Source organism: Mya arenaria, chromosome 9 (assembly GCF_026914265.1).
Source record: "Mya arenaria isolate MELC-2E11 chromosome 9, ASM2691426v1".
Taxonomy (NCBI): domain Eukaryota; kingdom Metazoa; phylum Mollusca; class Bivalvia; order Myida; family Myidae; genus Mya; species Mya arenaria.
In genome coordinates, this window is record NC_069130.1 from 63,300,917 (window position 1) to 63,317,513 (window position 16,597).

At 36.2% G+C, this 16,597-nt stretch overlaps 2 protein-coding genes across 2 annotated transcripts; both read left to right on the forward strand.

Annotated features, from left to right (window-relative positions):
* The first annotated feature begins 989 nt into the window (after positions 1-989).
* LOC128246261 (52 kDa repressor of the inhibitor of the protein kinase-like) lies at positions 990-3,545 on the forward strand. The gene is made up of 4 exons (XM_052964453.1): positions 990-1,501; positions 1,779-1,998; positions 2,387-2,647; positions 2,958-3,545. Exons 1-4 carry the CDS (start codon positions 990-992, stop codon positions 3,384-3,386), a joined length of 1,422 nt encoding a protein of 473 aa, XP_052820413.1. The 3' UTR covers positions 3,387-3,545.
* Positions 3,546-4,815: 1,270 nt separating this feature from the next.
* Positions 4,816-16,506, forward strand: LOC128245814 (tRNA methyltransferase 10 homolog C-like). The gene is made up of 5 exons (XM_052964039.1): positions 4,816-4,909; positions 7,098-7,604; positions 9,136-9,800; positions 13,929-14,030; positions 15,910-16,506. Exons 2-5 carry the CDS (start codon positions 7,131-7,133, stop codon positions 16,058-16,060), a joined length of 1,392 nt encoding a protein of 463 aa, XP_052819999.1. The 5' UTR covers positions 4,816-4,909; positions 7,098-7,130; the 3' UTR covers positions 16,061-16,506.
* The last annotated feature ends 91 nt before the right edge of the window (positions 16,507-16,597 follow it).

Sequence of the window (16,597 nt, forward strand, 5' to 3'; positions counted from 1 at the left end):
GGTACAGGCAACATATTACACAATGAAGACAGTCACAATTCGCATAAAATAAAATTTTCACCACATTTATAAATGTGTTTTTATACTAGCTTTTGTTTTCAGCAATATTTTTTTCTTGTTTTTCAATCGAAGGTAAACTACCGGTACAATTACATATCTGTATAAATCTGGGTTGTCTCCCATACATTATACAGTATACATGTCAAGTAAAGTTTATTGAGCGGGTAATTTTAAACCAATATGGCTTCCACAACATCAGCCGGTCCGCCGTATCTTTTTCGGGAAGATGACATAAAACTGACAATATGACTCGCGTACATAAATATTTTAATATATTTATATTTTTTGTTTGTGTATACATTCAGGTACGCCCAAGGACGATTTCGTACACTACAAGCAAAGTATTTTGTGGACTTTCCATGGCTGCGATATTCTTTATCGACGGATGGTGTCTATTGCGCCCAATGCCACTTATTTTCTGGCCCTGATTCACGCGTGAAAACCCTTGTTAGCTCGGTTCTCCGTGACTGGAGCAATATCGCAAAAATTGTTGCTAATCATGCTAAGTCTGAAGCACATTTGGCGAACTGTGATTCTGCTGATACTTTCTTGTCCGTCATGAATGGCAATCAACCAGACATAATGCGAAAACTGTCATCACAATACAACACTCTAGTTAAAAAGAACAGACAGATAATGATAAGCATCACTGAAGCAATTATCTTCTGTGCAAAGCAGAACATTGCACTCAGGGGGCACGATGATGATGGGGAAACTTCAAAGCTTTATTGAGCTTTCAAGCTAAACATGATAGAGTCTTGAAAGATCATCTTACAAATGGAGATCCCCGGTCCATGTACCTGAGTCCGGATATTCAAAACGAACTTTTTGGGCTTTGCGGTAAACAGATTTCGGACGGTATTGTCTCGAAGTGTAACGAAGCAAAATGTTTTGGCTTCATAGCAGATGAAGCCACCGATGCCAGTACAATGGAGCAAATGGCCATGTGTCTCCGTTATTTTGATGGAACTGGTCTACTTGAGGAGTTTCTAGGCTTTGCAGAATGTGAATCGACCACAGGCGAATCATTAGCAAATGCGTTTTTAGCCAACCTTGAGCGTGCGGGTGTGCACATCAATCACATGCGTGGCCAAGGATATGACGGCGCAGCCAACATGTCAGGGATCCATAGGGGTGTACAAGCTAGGATTCGGCAGCGTATTCCTGGTGCAGTGTATACCCATTGCAAGGCACATAGCCTTAACTTGTCAATTATCCATGCCTCGAAGGAAATGTACGCCTGGAACATGATGGGGACTGTCCAGCAAATTGCTTTTGCGTTTAACTATTCCGCCAAGCGCGTTCTAAGGTTCCAAGAAAACCTTGAGAATGACGCTGCTGCACGCGAAGAGATGGACCGGCGCACGAAGCTCCAATCTTTGTGCGAGACCCGCTGGGCCGCAAGGGCAGAGGCGTTGCACACGTTCCTGTGTTCATATAGGTATTTTCATAGTCAAACATTCAATACTTTGCAAATATAATGAATACTCTGATGAAAAGAACAGTTTTAACTTATTTCATACTATATTTATAAACATGCATAAAACATTAAATATAATTTGTTCTCTACATGATTGTATTAAAAACATAAGAATATTTTAAATTGAGTTTATATTCTCTGATTTTTGCGATTAAAATGCCTGTAAATGCCTGAAATAGTACGTTTCAAAACCACTTTATTAAATCTTTACTTCCATATTAAACTATTCATATTTCAGAGTTGTTGTGGGGTCATTGGACGAGCTAGCGAGCGACTATGGGGACACAAAAGCCGCGGGATATAGCCGCTCAATACAGAACTTTGAGTTTGTCATAACATTGGTCGCGGTAGAGCATGCGTTGTCGGGTCTTGTTAACATATCAAAGATCCTCCAGAAGAAAGACTGCGACTTGCTTGAGGCAGCCGAGGAAGCACGAGTTGTTATCACCATGCTGGAGGTATTTTCGTTATTTCATTTATATGTAATATGTATATACATAATATAGTATTAATATTGTATGTATGTATGATCAATTGCCGTTCAAATTGTCTTGTTCCAGACATGTTCGTAATGTATATAGATATAGTATAATTTTTCGACTTACTGGAATTAACAAATAAGTTTTACGCATAGCAACTCTCGAAAAAAATAATTATGTACTATATGAAATGATGAATTAGCCATTAATATAAGACTTAGTATTATGTATGATTGTGTAATGGCTGGATTAATGCTTATAAACAATATGCGTTTATATGAATATCAAACCACCGCATTTCTGTGTGGTATTAAAACAGTATTCTGGTCATATTTATATTTATACATTTAACCGGAACTCATTACAGAATGAACGAAATGACGATATGCTGTGGGACCACCTATATGACAAAGCCGTTTCTCTAGCAGACGACATCGGCGTGGAGGCCACCGTTCCTCGTTGCCACGGTCGGCAAGCCAACAGACCAAACGCTCCGGCCCAAACCCCTTCGCAATTCTGGAGAGTCAACATGTATCTACCATTCGTAGACCATCTCATTGTGGAGTTGACGAATCGGCTGTTAAATCCACATGGAAGATTCACTGCTCAGTATCTACTGCCAACAAAAGTACAAATTAGTTTGTCTTTAATTTTGTCTTATATTTATATTTTATATGACTAGTGAATTAATACATGTTTCAACAATGATATAGAGGATATTTGTTGACTTGAGTGTATGATCATGTTATCATTCACGAGTGGTCAGAGAAATAATATTTTCACGAGTAGCGAAACATGTTTCTTTATTATTTTAATATATTGGCGTGTAGATATTATATCGTTAAATGTCTTCATCATATTGGTAATGATACAAACTAGTCGCGGTAAAAACAATTGCAAACTTTATAACCATGGTTATTGTTTTATTATAACTATAGGCTGCTGGGCTCACACCTGCTCGGGCTGCAGAGATATACGCAGTGTACCAGCCAGACCTACCAGGGTGCGACCAGGAGACGTTCGTGCGGGAGTGCAACAGATGGACGGCTAAATGGACGACAACATCCCCTGCTCCATATCCATGCCTAGAATCAAGCTTGGGCGTGGCAACTGAGGCGTCCTATCCTAATATCCGGATATGCATGATGATTTTGTTGTGTATGCCTGTATCCACAGCTACGGCAGAGAGGTCGTTTTCAACGATGAAGCGGGTCAAGACCTACCTCCGAAATACCATGACCACAGAGAGGTTATCCGGGCTTGGGCTACTGAATATTTACCAGGAGCGAAACATTAACGTTGAGCAAGTGGTGGATGCTTTTGCCCGTCAAAAAGATCGTCGCCTTGCTCTTATTTTCAAAGTTTAACCATATTGTAGACGAAAACTTTGGTTAAGTGGTTGCATAAACACTTAATGAACTAACTGACGCCGCAACGAAAGATGTTTGATATTATATGAATGTTATTTCAACTTTACAAAAATGTATAATGAAGTTAGTATTTGTTACGTATCGAATGTTAATATATGTGACTTTGCATTTTCCTTACATATTTCCATTAACCCCCCCCCCCCGATATATTGCACGGTACAAGTCTTACAATTTTGATGCCATAATGCCCTCAGATGCCGTCTAAGACGGTCTGTGAATTAAAAAATTTCCGGGGGGGGGCATGCCCCCGTACCCCCCCTAGAAAGGCGGGAGTATCTCGAATTATGGCCTGGCTACGCCCCTACGTATGTGATCATCTCTCACGGGCGACATCGGTGTCGTGATGTTTGATAGTGGTAGCACAATCTTCTTTTTTCTCTCGAGACGAACGCTTTGCTTTCACCCTTTGCGCCGACATTTTCTTTTCTGACGACACGAGAGTTCACTTATAACCTTCATTGCCCTATTCTCTCTGTCGTCTGTAACCCCCCCCCCCCCCCCCCCCCCCCCTCTCTCTTTGGGTAAGGAACGCCGATTTTCCCGTACCTGATCTACTACTACTAGTACTACTATTACTAAGGCTACTGCTACTGCTGCTGCTGCGGCTGTTGATGCTGCGACTGCTTCCGATGCTGCTACTACTGCTGCTGCTGCTCGGCTGCAACTCATTGCTGATGCTGCGGCCGCTCCTGCTCTTCCTTCTCATCCGGCACACCGCCAATCTCATTAAAATCATATCGTGACGTTCACTTCATTTCATTACGTTATGTACGATCTGATCCACATAGCGTAACGTCGTGAAGCGTGTATTGGGGATCTGATTTTAATGAGATTGGCACACCGCGTGATAAGAGCTTGCGTTTTCAAGGGAGGTAATTGATATTTTCACCATTCTAACCGTTGTAACGGAGATGATCGTATAACAACGGGACATATAATCCAATCATTATAGAATATTTTTTAACAGCAGGGTGATTTTAACTGTGTTTTTTTTTTAAATCTAACTAAAGATTGACAGCAAAAATGAAAGATATTGCTTTAATATCAGATAAGAAGTCGTAAAATATGTTTAAACCTCGTATTAGAAACACTCCTGTGTCTCGAAAACTGTGGGTAAAAGTTAAATTGCTACAACGAATAAGAAAATCAATAGATATTATTTCTTTTAACTAGTCTTCGATGTTAAATTTGATATATATATATATTTAAAGTGTTCAAGATTTATTTACAAATTAGCTAACAGGCCATGGCACATTACAAACTTCTGTGTGTAGCGATGATTTTAACTACCTTCCAAAAATGATAATTGATTATTTATTTAATCTACGAGAACTACCAGCCACGGCACATCCAATGTTAAACTGCTCTTAAACTGCTACCACGTGTAAATCCTAATTTGTTGTGTGATGCCTTGATGCCTGTAATGGGAAACTTCTAACAACACAAATTTGTTTCTTTTGGTAAGTACATGTTAAACATAGTTGACTTTTGACTTGAATGATGTATTTTCATTTCAGAAATCGGTGCCTATGGCATACTTCTGCAGTAAAAGGTTTCATTGTGTGTAGTTTTACTTAATACTTGAGTCGCGAAAATATAGGACATTTGTTGTGTGTGACTGAATCAACTTTTTCAATGCAGTAGCAAATCGCCCTACCGTCTTTTAAGTTGTCATCTCAGGAACTTCAATCGTATTCGTATTGCAAATAGCAAATGTTTTTTTGTAAATAAGTACTCATATATAACATGCTGTTCATTTTTTAGTTTGACTATTCAAAGAATAAGGAAAGCTATTCTACTCACCCTAGCGTCTGCTTCGGCGTCAAACCTTGGTTAAAGTTTTGCATGTAAGCACCTTTAGGTCATTATCTCAGTAAATACATCATGTATTGCATTGAAACTTTAGATATGTATTCTAAACTATCAAACCTACTAAATTAATGAAGTTAGATAACACTTATTTGAATTTAATGCAAACAATGGGCCTTTATTATTTGACTTTGAAGTTCTGGTTAAGGTTTTGCATGTTAGCACACTTAGGTTAATATCTCAGCAACTACATGATGTATTGCATTGAGACTAAACATTGGTACTCAACCATCCAATCTACTTAAATAACCAAGTAAGATAACTCTATTATGCATTAAATTAAAATAATGGCCCTTTTTTATTTGACATGTATAGAAATTCTGCTCCACTGTAATTGAGGAAACTATGGTTACTCCTGCAATATTTTATACAACCAATAAACTTTTAATGTATTGCATGCTATTTCCATCAGGTCTGTTTTTCATTAAGGGCTGAATGTCTTTGAATTTTACACAAATCTGCGCAGGCATCATTTTAATCTAATTTTACAGTAATGCATGTTTCGCCAAAACTTTTCAATCCTTAAACCGAAAAGCAGTGGAATGGTCAAGCTCGCTGTCTCTGTGACAGCTCTTGTTTATTTACTTAGGCGTAAAAAAAAATACTTTTGGTTAAGGTAACCCAACCCTTCCTACAATATAAGCGCCTTTATAGTTTGTTGGTTAAAAGAAAGTGCTCAGCGTGAGCTTATGTGATGATTGTCCTTTGTCGCACCTTGTTTCCTTCAAACAACTTGTCCTACTATACTAAACCTCTTGTAAATTTCAACAGAACTAAACAAGAATGTTTCTTGGATGGTCTCTTCTAGATTCCTTCAATAAAAGTGGTTCCATGCAGAATCTGGTTGGAAAAACTTTGAAATCTGTCTCATTGAGAATTTATAGGCCCAATTTCATAACAATTTCAATGAAAGGCATGGATTATTTTATTGTTTACAATCATTGAAGATATCAACTTCAATCTTCATGAATTTATTCACACCAACAATGTGCTCTATTGTGACAAGTTTACTCTAGTTTTGAAGTATAAAATTAAGACCGTTCGGAACTTTTGAAACAAAAAGATTTTTCACGTTTTTATACATTAGTTTTAAAAACGGAAAGTGTTATTGTTTCACCTGTAACGTACGGGCAGGCGCGTGTTTGGGAGGGCAGCTTCCAGATTGTTATAATCATTTATTTGTATTAATATAGTTCATAATTATTAAGCATGAAAATTATCAAAATAGTTTGTGATTGTTATTGAAACACAGCTGCCAAACAGTGAAAATAGGTAAACGGATCAGCCAGCCCTCCCCTGACCAGGTTTAGCATGTCCACAGATTTAGATAAAGCAGATCAATGGTGCACTTCTGTGCATCAAAACTCCTTCAGGCATCTCCCATGCCAGATGAGTCACTTGCAAAAATGTGGCACTTCTTATTTCTTTTATAATATAGTTTATAAAATTTAGATTATGACATTCCCAATGAGCAAGTGAAAACATATATTAACAAAAGCTATTATTGTAAAAATGTAATAATCATCTTCAATAATTGTCTGGAACTTTTTGACAACACTATTGGAATACAATTACTTGCACCATGACATACAGACAGTTGTCAGCTGTAAAGGAAGGGTCTAACTTCTGTGCTACAAAACATTTTTGACATTTATGGTCTTTGTTCCCTCCATTAATAATATTGAGTCATTTTTGTTGAATATTTTTAGTGAAAACATTTTGTGTAGTAAGGCTCATTTATAATTTCCATTGCACTACATGTACATTGTTTTATTTCAGGACTGTGTCACAATATATCGGACTTCAGCAAACATGTTTCAAGCACAGCTCATTGGTCGACGAATCTTTTCTACTGAACTGACCTGTGTGTCAAAAAGCTTACTGACCATTTTAAGAATAAGACCATTCTGTAGCAGTGCTGATGTCAGAAGCAAATCTGGAATCACTCTGAACAACGCTGTAGATAACCACAGCAATACTCCAGAAAGCCCTAACTCATCTTCAGACAGCCTTAAAAAATCTGATGATAACACTTTCAATAGAACTGCAATCAGCCAAAACAGTACTAGTCAAATTAGTTCTGCAAGTATAGGGTATGATAATCACAGTTTAAATATGTCTGATAGTGATGATGAATGTATTCCTTTATTTAAAAGAAAGGGAAATATAAGAAATCATAGACTGAAAAAAGCAAGGGACTTCATGGATAACTTGAGCCCTGAATTGATCGAGAAGAAAATGAAAATTGAAGCAATTGTGGACGGACTGCTTGAAACAAACGCTCTAGTAGGCCACTTTAATATCTTTCAATAATTTCTGTCTACTCTACATGAATGGAACACCCTGCTAGTCCACTTAATTATCTTACAGTATTTACTGTCTGTGTTCGGGGAAGAAGTCCTGGTATTGTCGTAGCCTTGATGGCATCAGCAGCAGCGAAATTTGTTGGGGTCTTTTTGAGTAGTGCAATCTTTTTTATGTTGAACATAAGTTATCTTATAAAACGGCAGGGTTCGAATTTAACTTTGAGGAGCACTCGCAAAATTTTGCGAGTGCTTTTTGAGGCAACTCGCAAAATGAAAAATCAACTTGCAATTTTATTATTTGCTCTATTCCCTTATAATATTGTATAATTAAAGTAGAAATTTACACCTAAGACATATTGTGAATATTAAAAAGTATTGTTGATAGCTTATTCTTTTTGGGGGGTACTGAAAGACTCATCAGATACTGACCGCTTTTTGATAACAAAGCTGTCCAATAATTTGACATTTTCACTTTGTATATTTACCCTCGCGATCGGGTAATACACATTCGGTAAGCACGCTACAGATTTCATTTAGTCTATAAGTATTAAAAACAATAACATTATAAATTTAAAATCAATAAAAGCAACAGTAAATGTAGCGTGTATGCTTTGGATCATGAAATATATCGATCGACGAAGTCTATTCACTTTGACAGTTGGGCGGAAATATATTCAAAGGTTGATGGGGTTTACATATAGTCCGCGAAAGCGCTAAATTTAGCCAATGATTGAGCTAGGTGATTATGTCATTTGTATTCACTTTGTATTATGCACGTCTCGGAGCATCCTGGAAAGATTCGCGATAAAACTCGGCCTTTTCCGTATTTGTTCTATTTTTGAAAACTTACTAGAGCGTGACTCCGTACTGTCTTCTTTATACTGGTAGTGTAAACATGCCATTTATATAGGCTGTTTACACTCGACTACGTAGGGGAGTTGAGTTCATGTTTATTCTACTTTCCTTTTAACATTTTGTGGTCTAGAAAAAGCCACTCGCAGAATTTTGCGAGCTTGAATAAAAGTCACTCGCAATTTGCAAATGTCGCTCGCATTTTGCGAGTATGCGAGTCTAAATTCGAACCCTGAAACGTATAAAGGTATTTATATATATATATATATATATATATATATATATATATATATATATATATATATATATATATAAAACTTTAATTTATAATGACTGTGCCTATATGAAGCAAGTCCCTTTATTCTTGCTGAACTATTTCAAATCATGGCATGGACACTGTATCAACATTTACTCCATAAGTCTCATAACTAATATTTAACTGTTTTTAACTGAATAATGTCAATATTGGCATATATACACAAATATTCTGGCAACCTTTATCAGTCCTGATAAAGAAACCTACAATTAAATTGAAATTGAGAACTTGCTGCTGCATTGTTTTCATGTTATAGTATTGATGCTACAGAGTATTGTCTGGTCGTGAAAATATATATGCTCTTACTGCTATTAAAATTGGAAAACTGTATTTTCAATTTCAGGTGCCAACCAATTTTGACCTTATTGACTGGCAACACTTGCTTGGACGGAACCCCAATTACCATTCGATAGCAAAGTGCTGTAGGTATTTGTACCACATTGAACAAGCAAATGAACATGCAGAAAAACAGAAGGTACTTGAGGCTCAAGAAAGGGAGAAGAATCTGTCGCCAAAGGAGTTACAGTTGTTTTACTTTCTACCTTCTTTAATGAGAGAAAAGTGTATTAAGCATTGGAGCCGTCTAAGATGCCTAAAGAGTAATATCCCTTTGATACTTGACTTCAACTATCCTGATTCCTCTGATCGTGAAAAGAAAGCAACCATCAGACAGCTGAATGAAGTCTTAGCGGTTAACTACGCACACCCACAACCTTGCCATCTTCACATGACAAGTGTAATGGATAATGATAGTTTAAAAGAGTTTCTTGAGGTAACAGGTGACACGTTGTGTGGTACGGTCCATGAAAAACCCTTCTGGGAGGTGTTTCCAAAGGACAAGTTGGTGTACCTGACTCAAGATGGTCCTAGGTTGAAAAGTTACACAGGAGATGAGATTTTTATCGTTGGAGGCCTGGTGGAAATTGGTCGCTCTTCTCCAGAGTCGTACTTAAAGGCAAAAAAGCTCGGAATCCGATGTGCTTCCCTTCCGTTTACGGACTACACCTTGTTAGTAATTAACAATTAATCATCTTCCGCCAAACTTTAAGTTTTAGGAGGGGGATATTGTTTTGATGTTGACTGACTGTCCGGTTTTTTTTATCTGTCCGGGACTGTATCATCACCCTAATGCAAGAACTGAATAACTACATATTGAAATAGAAGCAGTTATTAAGTTCTTGTGGAAGATGATACATGGGGCCAGAAACTAGGTCTTTGAATCTTTAAAAAATCATTGGAACACTCGAGCGACAATAATTTGGTCTTGTATACATATGAAGATAAAACTTCATCAGAATGTTTTCTTTGACAATGTCTTGGATTTGTTTGAAACTAGGTCATGTCTTGTCAAAAACTAGGTCACTAGGTCAAATCCTTAAGCTGTTTTGTCTGGAACCATATCACCTGAACCATATCTTGGTAGGGATTGATGAGATTATGTTCATACTTGGTCAGAATGTTCCCCTTGAACAAGTCTCAAGACTTGTAAAATTGGGTCACATGAGGTCAAATCTCAGAATCTGTAAAACACACAAGAGGCATTATTTTCAGTCCACTATTCTTTAAACTTGATCAGAATGTTCCCCTTGATTAACTCTTGGACAAATTTAAAACTGGGTCACATATGATCAAAGTTTGGGTCACTGACAAATCTGGAACGATATCAGCATAATGATTGGTCAGAGTTTGTTTAAACTTGGACAGATAGTTTTTAGCTCTACTATTCGAAAAATAAGGAGAGCTATACTACTCACCCACTTTATACAATGGTACTCAACCATCCAACCTACTTAATTAAACAAGTTACATAACTTTAGTTTGCATTAAATGCCAATAATAGGCCTTTATTAGTTGACTTAGAAATTCTGGTTAAGGTTTTGCGTGCAAGCACACATGGGTTAATATCTCCGCAACTACTTGAGGTATTGCATTGAGAATTTATACAATGGTACTCAACCATCCAACCTACTCAATTAACCAAGTAAGATAACTCTTATTTGCATTTAATGCAAATAATTGCCCTTTATTATTCGACTTAGAAATTCTGGTTAAGGTTTTGCGTGTAAGCACACATAGGCTAATATCTCAGCAACTACTTGAGGTATTGCATTGAGACTTTATACAATGGTACTAAACCATCCAACCTACTAAATTAATCAAGGTAGATAACTCTAGTTTGCATTTAATGCAAAATAATAGCCCTTTATTAATAGACTTAGAAATTCTGGTTAAGGTTTTGCATGTAACCACTTTTAAGTCAATACCTCAGCGAATACATCATGTATTGCATTGAAACTTTACACACAGGCTCCCAACCATTTAAGCTTCTTATTTAATCAAGTAAGAAAACTCTATCTTTCATATTATATAATTTTGGCCCCTTTATTATGCGACTTAGAAATTCTGGTTAAGGTCTTGCATGTTAGCACACATAGGATAATATCTCAGCAACTACTTGATGTATTGCATTGAGACTTTATACAATGGTATTCAACCACCCAACTTAATTGAATAACCAAGTTACCAGTAGTTAACTGTATTTTGCAAATAATGGCCCTTTATTATTACACTTAAAAATTCTGGTTAAAATTTTGCATGTAACCACATTTATGTTTATATCTCAGCACATCATGTATTGCATTGAAATCTAATCTAACAGTGATCCATGCATGTTTCGCCAAAACTTTTCAATCCTTACACTGAAAAGCGGCGGAATAGTCAAGTGCGCTGTCTCTGTGACAGCTCTTGTTCTCCATGAAGTCTCTAATTTTAAAAGTTGATCATATATTGTTAAAAACTAGGTCAAAACTAGTCTGAATATACTAGACTAAGAGGTATTTAACAGTTTCATTAATAAAACTTTGTAAAAATGTTTTTCTTGATAAAATCAATGACCGATTTAAAACTGGGTCACATGGTTTTTTTGGTGGCAAATGCCTCACATTCACTTTGTTCAAACAATTCTTTGAAAGTATTTTAATACCTCAGTATTTAAAATCCAGTCCTGATGAAATTTGGTGATAATGTTTTTGCTCTTATTTCCTCAATTTTTTACAAAGTTTTGCTTCTTTTACATTTAAACTTTTATTATAATTGATATTACTATAACTGTTGATTTGACTGTGCTGGGCGATGAATTCAATTTTTGTTTGCATATAAGTTTCATTATTGGCATCAGTATTATCATTATTGGCATGGGTAGCATCATTACTGCCATCAGTATTATCATTATTGGCCTGGGTAGCATCATTATTGGCATCAATAGCATCATTATTGGCATCAGTATCATCATTGTTGGCATTGGTAGCTTCATTATTGGTATCTGTATCATGATTGTTGGCATTGGAAGCATCATTATTGGCATCAGTATCATCATTGTTGGCATTGGTAGCATCATTATTGGTATCAGTATCATCATTGTTGGCATTGGTAGCATCATTATTGGTATCAGTATCATCATTGTTGGCATGGGTACCATCATTATTGGTATCAGTATCATCATTGTTGGCATTGGTAGCATCATTATTGGCATCCGTATCATCATTGTTGGCATGGGTAGCATCATTATTGGGATCAGTATTTCATCATTGTTTGCATGGGTAGCATCATTATTGGTATCAGTATCATCATTGTTGGCATGGGTAGCATCATTATTGGTATCAGTATCATCATTGTTGGCATTGGTAGCATCATTATTGGCATCAGTATCGTCATTGTTGGCATAGGTAGCATCATTATTGAGATCAGTATTTCATCATTGTTGGCATGGGTAGCATCATTATTAGCATCAGTATCATCATTGTTGGCATGGGTAGCATCATTATTGGCATCAGTATCATCATTGTTGGCATGGGTAGCATCATTATTGGTATCAGAATCATCATTGTTGGCATAGGTAGCATCATTATTGGTATCAGTATCATCATTGTTGGCATGGGTAGCATCATTATTGGTATCAGTATGATCATTGTAGGCATGGGTAGTTGTTGGCATAGGTAGCATCATTATTGGCATCAGTATCATCATTGTTGGCATAGGTAGCATCATTATTGGCATCAGTATCATGTATTTTGGCATGGGTAGCATCATTATTGGCGTCAGTATGATCATTGTTGGCATGGGTAGCATCATTATTGGCATCAGTATCATATATTTTGGCATGGGTAGTATCATTATTGGCATCAGTATCATCATTGTTGGCATGGGTAGCATCATTGTTGGTATCAGTATCATCATTGTTGGCATGGGTAGCATCATTATTGGTATCAGAATCATCATTGTTGGCATGGGTAGCATCATCATTAGCATCAGTATCATTATTGTAGGCATAGGTAGCATCATTGTTGGCATCAGTATGATCATTGTTGGCATAGGTAGCATCATTATTGGCATCAGTATCATCATTGTTGGCATAGGTAGCATCATTATTGGCATCAGTATGATCATTGTTGGCATGGGTAGTTGTTGGCATCAGTATCATCATTATTGGCATAGGTAGCATCAATTTTGGCATCAGTATCATCATTGTTGGCATAGGTAGCATCATTATTGGCATCAGTATCATCATTGTTGGCATAGGTAGCATCATTATTGGCATCAGTATCATGATTATTGGCATAGGTAGCATCATTATCGGCATCAGTATGATCATTCATTGTTGCCTGGGAAGCATCATTATTGGCATCGAAAGCATCATTATTGGCATACGGAAATTATTGGCATCAGTATCCTCATTGTTGTATCAGTTTCATTGTATAAATCTGTGTTTAAATCATATTCATCATTGTTTGTACATTTGTAAATTTAGAATTATTGGCATTCATACTAGTATGTTGGGCATCATGTGTGGCATAGTTTGCATTGGTGTTACAATTGTTGGCATCAATAGCATCATTGTTAGCATCAGTATCAGCATCATAGTTGGGATTAGTTTTATATAATCATTGTAGATTGTCAGCATTGGTAGTAGCAAATTAGCATTGTTAGCAGCAGTAGCATAATTAAGTCTTACAACCATAGCTCCTACTTAAATGTTGGTATAGTTATGTGGCACTTGATTTACTGAGTAAAGCTTTGACATTAAGAGAAGGTAGTGCTTCTGTTAAAACAGAAATAAAACTTTTTCAACCATTTTAGCTTTCAGCATAACAAGAGGCTCCGACTGGGTCATGTTGTCCGGATCATGCTGGACTACTTTCTGCACCACGACTGGCCACGGGCATTTAAATCACTCACCTGGTAATCAAACTTGTTATTAGATGCAAAACTTTAATTTAATTAAGTGTCACTTTAAAGCAAGTGGCTGTAAGTTAATTTTCTTGTCTAAGTTAGATAATAATAAACAGATATCGCGAAAGATGTCAATCATTTACCAGACCAATCACTGGTATTGAATCTTCAATATATTTAGCTCATCAGACTGTGAAGTGAACAAGAGTGAGCTATTGTGATTGGTTACTGTCCAGTTTGTCAACCTCCGTCTCAACATTCTATTATCCCCCGCCTTGAAAAGGCGAGGGGATATAGTTATGGTAGGCGCGATTCCCTGCATCCGTCCGTCCCACATTCGTTTCTTTGCATCTCCTCTTACATTTCTCATGCGATTTCTACCAAACTTTCACATATTGATGATCATAAAGTGAAGCAGCGCATATTGTAGGGCTTTTAGGATTCAACCAATTTTGAAAGAGTTATAGCCCTTGGTTTATTTTATAAAATTGGTTTCTTCACAACTCCTCTTACAGTTTTCAAAAGATTTCTACCAAACTTTCACAGATTGATGATCATAAAGTGAAGCAGCGCATATTGTCAGGCTTTCCTGATTTGACCATTTTTGAAAGAGTTATTGCCCTTTGCTTATTTTACATTTAAAATTGGTTTCTTCGCAACTCCTATTACGGTTTTCATAAAATTTCTACCAAACTTTCACAGATTGATGATCATTAAGTGAAGCAGTGCATATTGTCGGGCTTTCCTGATTTGACCATTTTTGAAAGAGTTATTGCCCTTGGTTTATTTTACATTTAAAATTGGTTTCTTCGCAACTCCTCCTCTTACGGTTTTCATAAAATGTCTACCAAACTTCCACAGATTGATGATCATTAAGTGAAGCAGCGCATATTGTCGGGCTTTCCTGATTTGACCATTTTTGAAAGAGTTATTGCCCTTTGCTTATTTTACAGTTAAAAATGGTTTCTTCGCAACTCCTCTTACATTTCTCATGCGATTTCTACCAAACTTTCACATATTGATGATCAGAAAGTGAAGCAGCGCAGTCTGGTTTCATTATTACCTCTGAAACTATGGACCTTTCTTAAAATTATCACTTTGTCCACTCTCTTGATTATTTTTATTTATCTTTATCAAACTTTGCCACAATGTTTATCGGTATTATATATCAACAGCCATGCAGTTCATGCTATTCACACTGTAAATGTAAAAAGCTCTTTGGTCAAATCCTTTTTTCTGCTCCCGTACTTGAGCATTTGTTAACCAATTTGTTGTCTCAAACAAATTAAAATTCACTCACATATCATATGTTTTTTAATTAAACAAGGATATTGCATTTTTTCAGAGTTACTGTCGTTGAAATTGTAAAAATTATTTAAGTAACTTTGTAGGCAATGCAACGCAACAAGAACCATGCATTAACCAAGCAAGGTTTAGTACCTAGACTTGCAGAGGCATCAATGATCCTTTGTCTGGAGAATTATGATGGAATTTCTAAAGAACGCTTGGGCCCAGGAACATCATACTTTGTTTGTTAGTTGGTCTTGAAAAATAATTTGTTGGTCACCAGTCCATATGTCACACATCTTTCAACTTAATTATTAAAGAACGCTTGGACCCAGGAACTTCATACTTGGACCAAGGATCTTCAAACTTGGTATGCAGTTTGGTCATGACCACTAGATGCCCCCTATGTTTGTTCGTTTCCAGTCCAAAAGTACAAATTTCATGTTGATCATTGACTTTCTGATATATACAACCACACAATGAGAAAGCAAGCACATTTTCAAAAAAGCAATCTTAATTTATATTTATATTTAAACTTTATTCTTTTCCTCAATATTCCAACAACGTTTGGATTTATAATCATTGTAAAATTTATTTCAAGTGACAACTCTGAAGAGGGCTGGAGAGATGATAAGTCAGAGGACAGCAAAGTCAAGAAGAACATGAGATATGAGCGCTATATCTCAGATACAAGGAGCGGTAATAAGTATCAGGAAACAAGAAAATTCCAAAGGAGTAAAAGGCAGTATTGACATAGAACATTGAAGAACAGCATGATATGTTGCCATAGAGAATGTGTTTGTAAAGAGTATCAGTGATTTTCTAATCAGGAAACAACAACAATAAAACATGTGATATATATTCCCTTTGACATTTCAATATAGAGAATTCAAAGAAGAGTGACATTTATTCAAAGGTTTAGATAATATTGTGTGATATTTTGATTTGCCTATTTATAATTGAGATGAATATTGTTTGCTTCATTTGTCATTATTGTTTGAGGATTAAAATTATTTGTCAAAGAAAGGAACTTGACTGGAAATAAGCGTGCACCTGTTTGCTGCTGTTTCTAGATCATGTGATACAAAAAATGTTTCTATTTCTGTTACACATTAAAATCGATGAGATTAATGTTTTAATTTTAACCGAGAAATAAAATGCAATTTAAACAAAATGAATGAATTTTTGATTTTTTATATTTTAGCATTGTTTTTTTTTCAAAGGTATCCGTTAATAAATCTATGCTTATTGTCGTAATTAACATGGTTACACGCTTCATCGTCAACCAT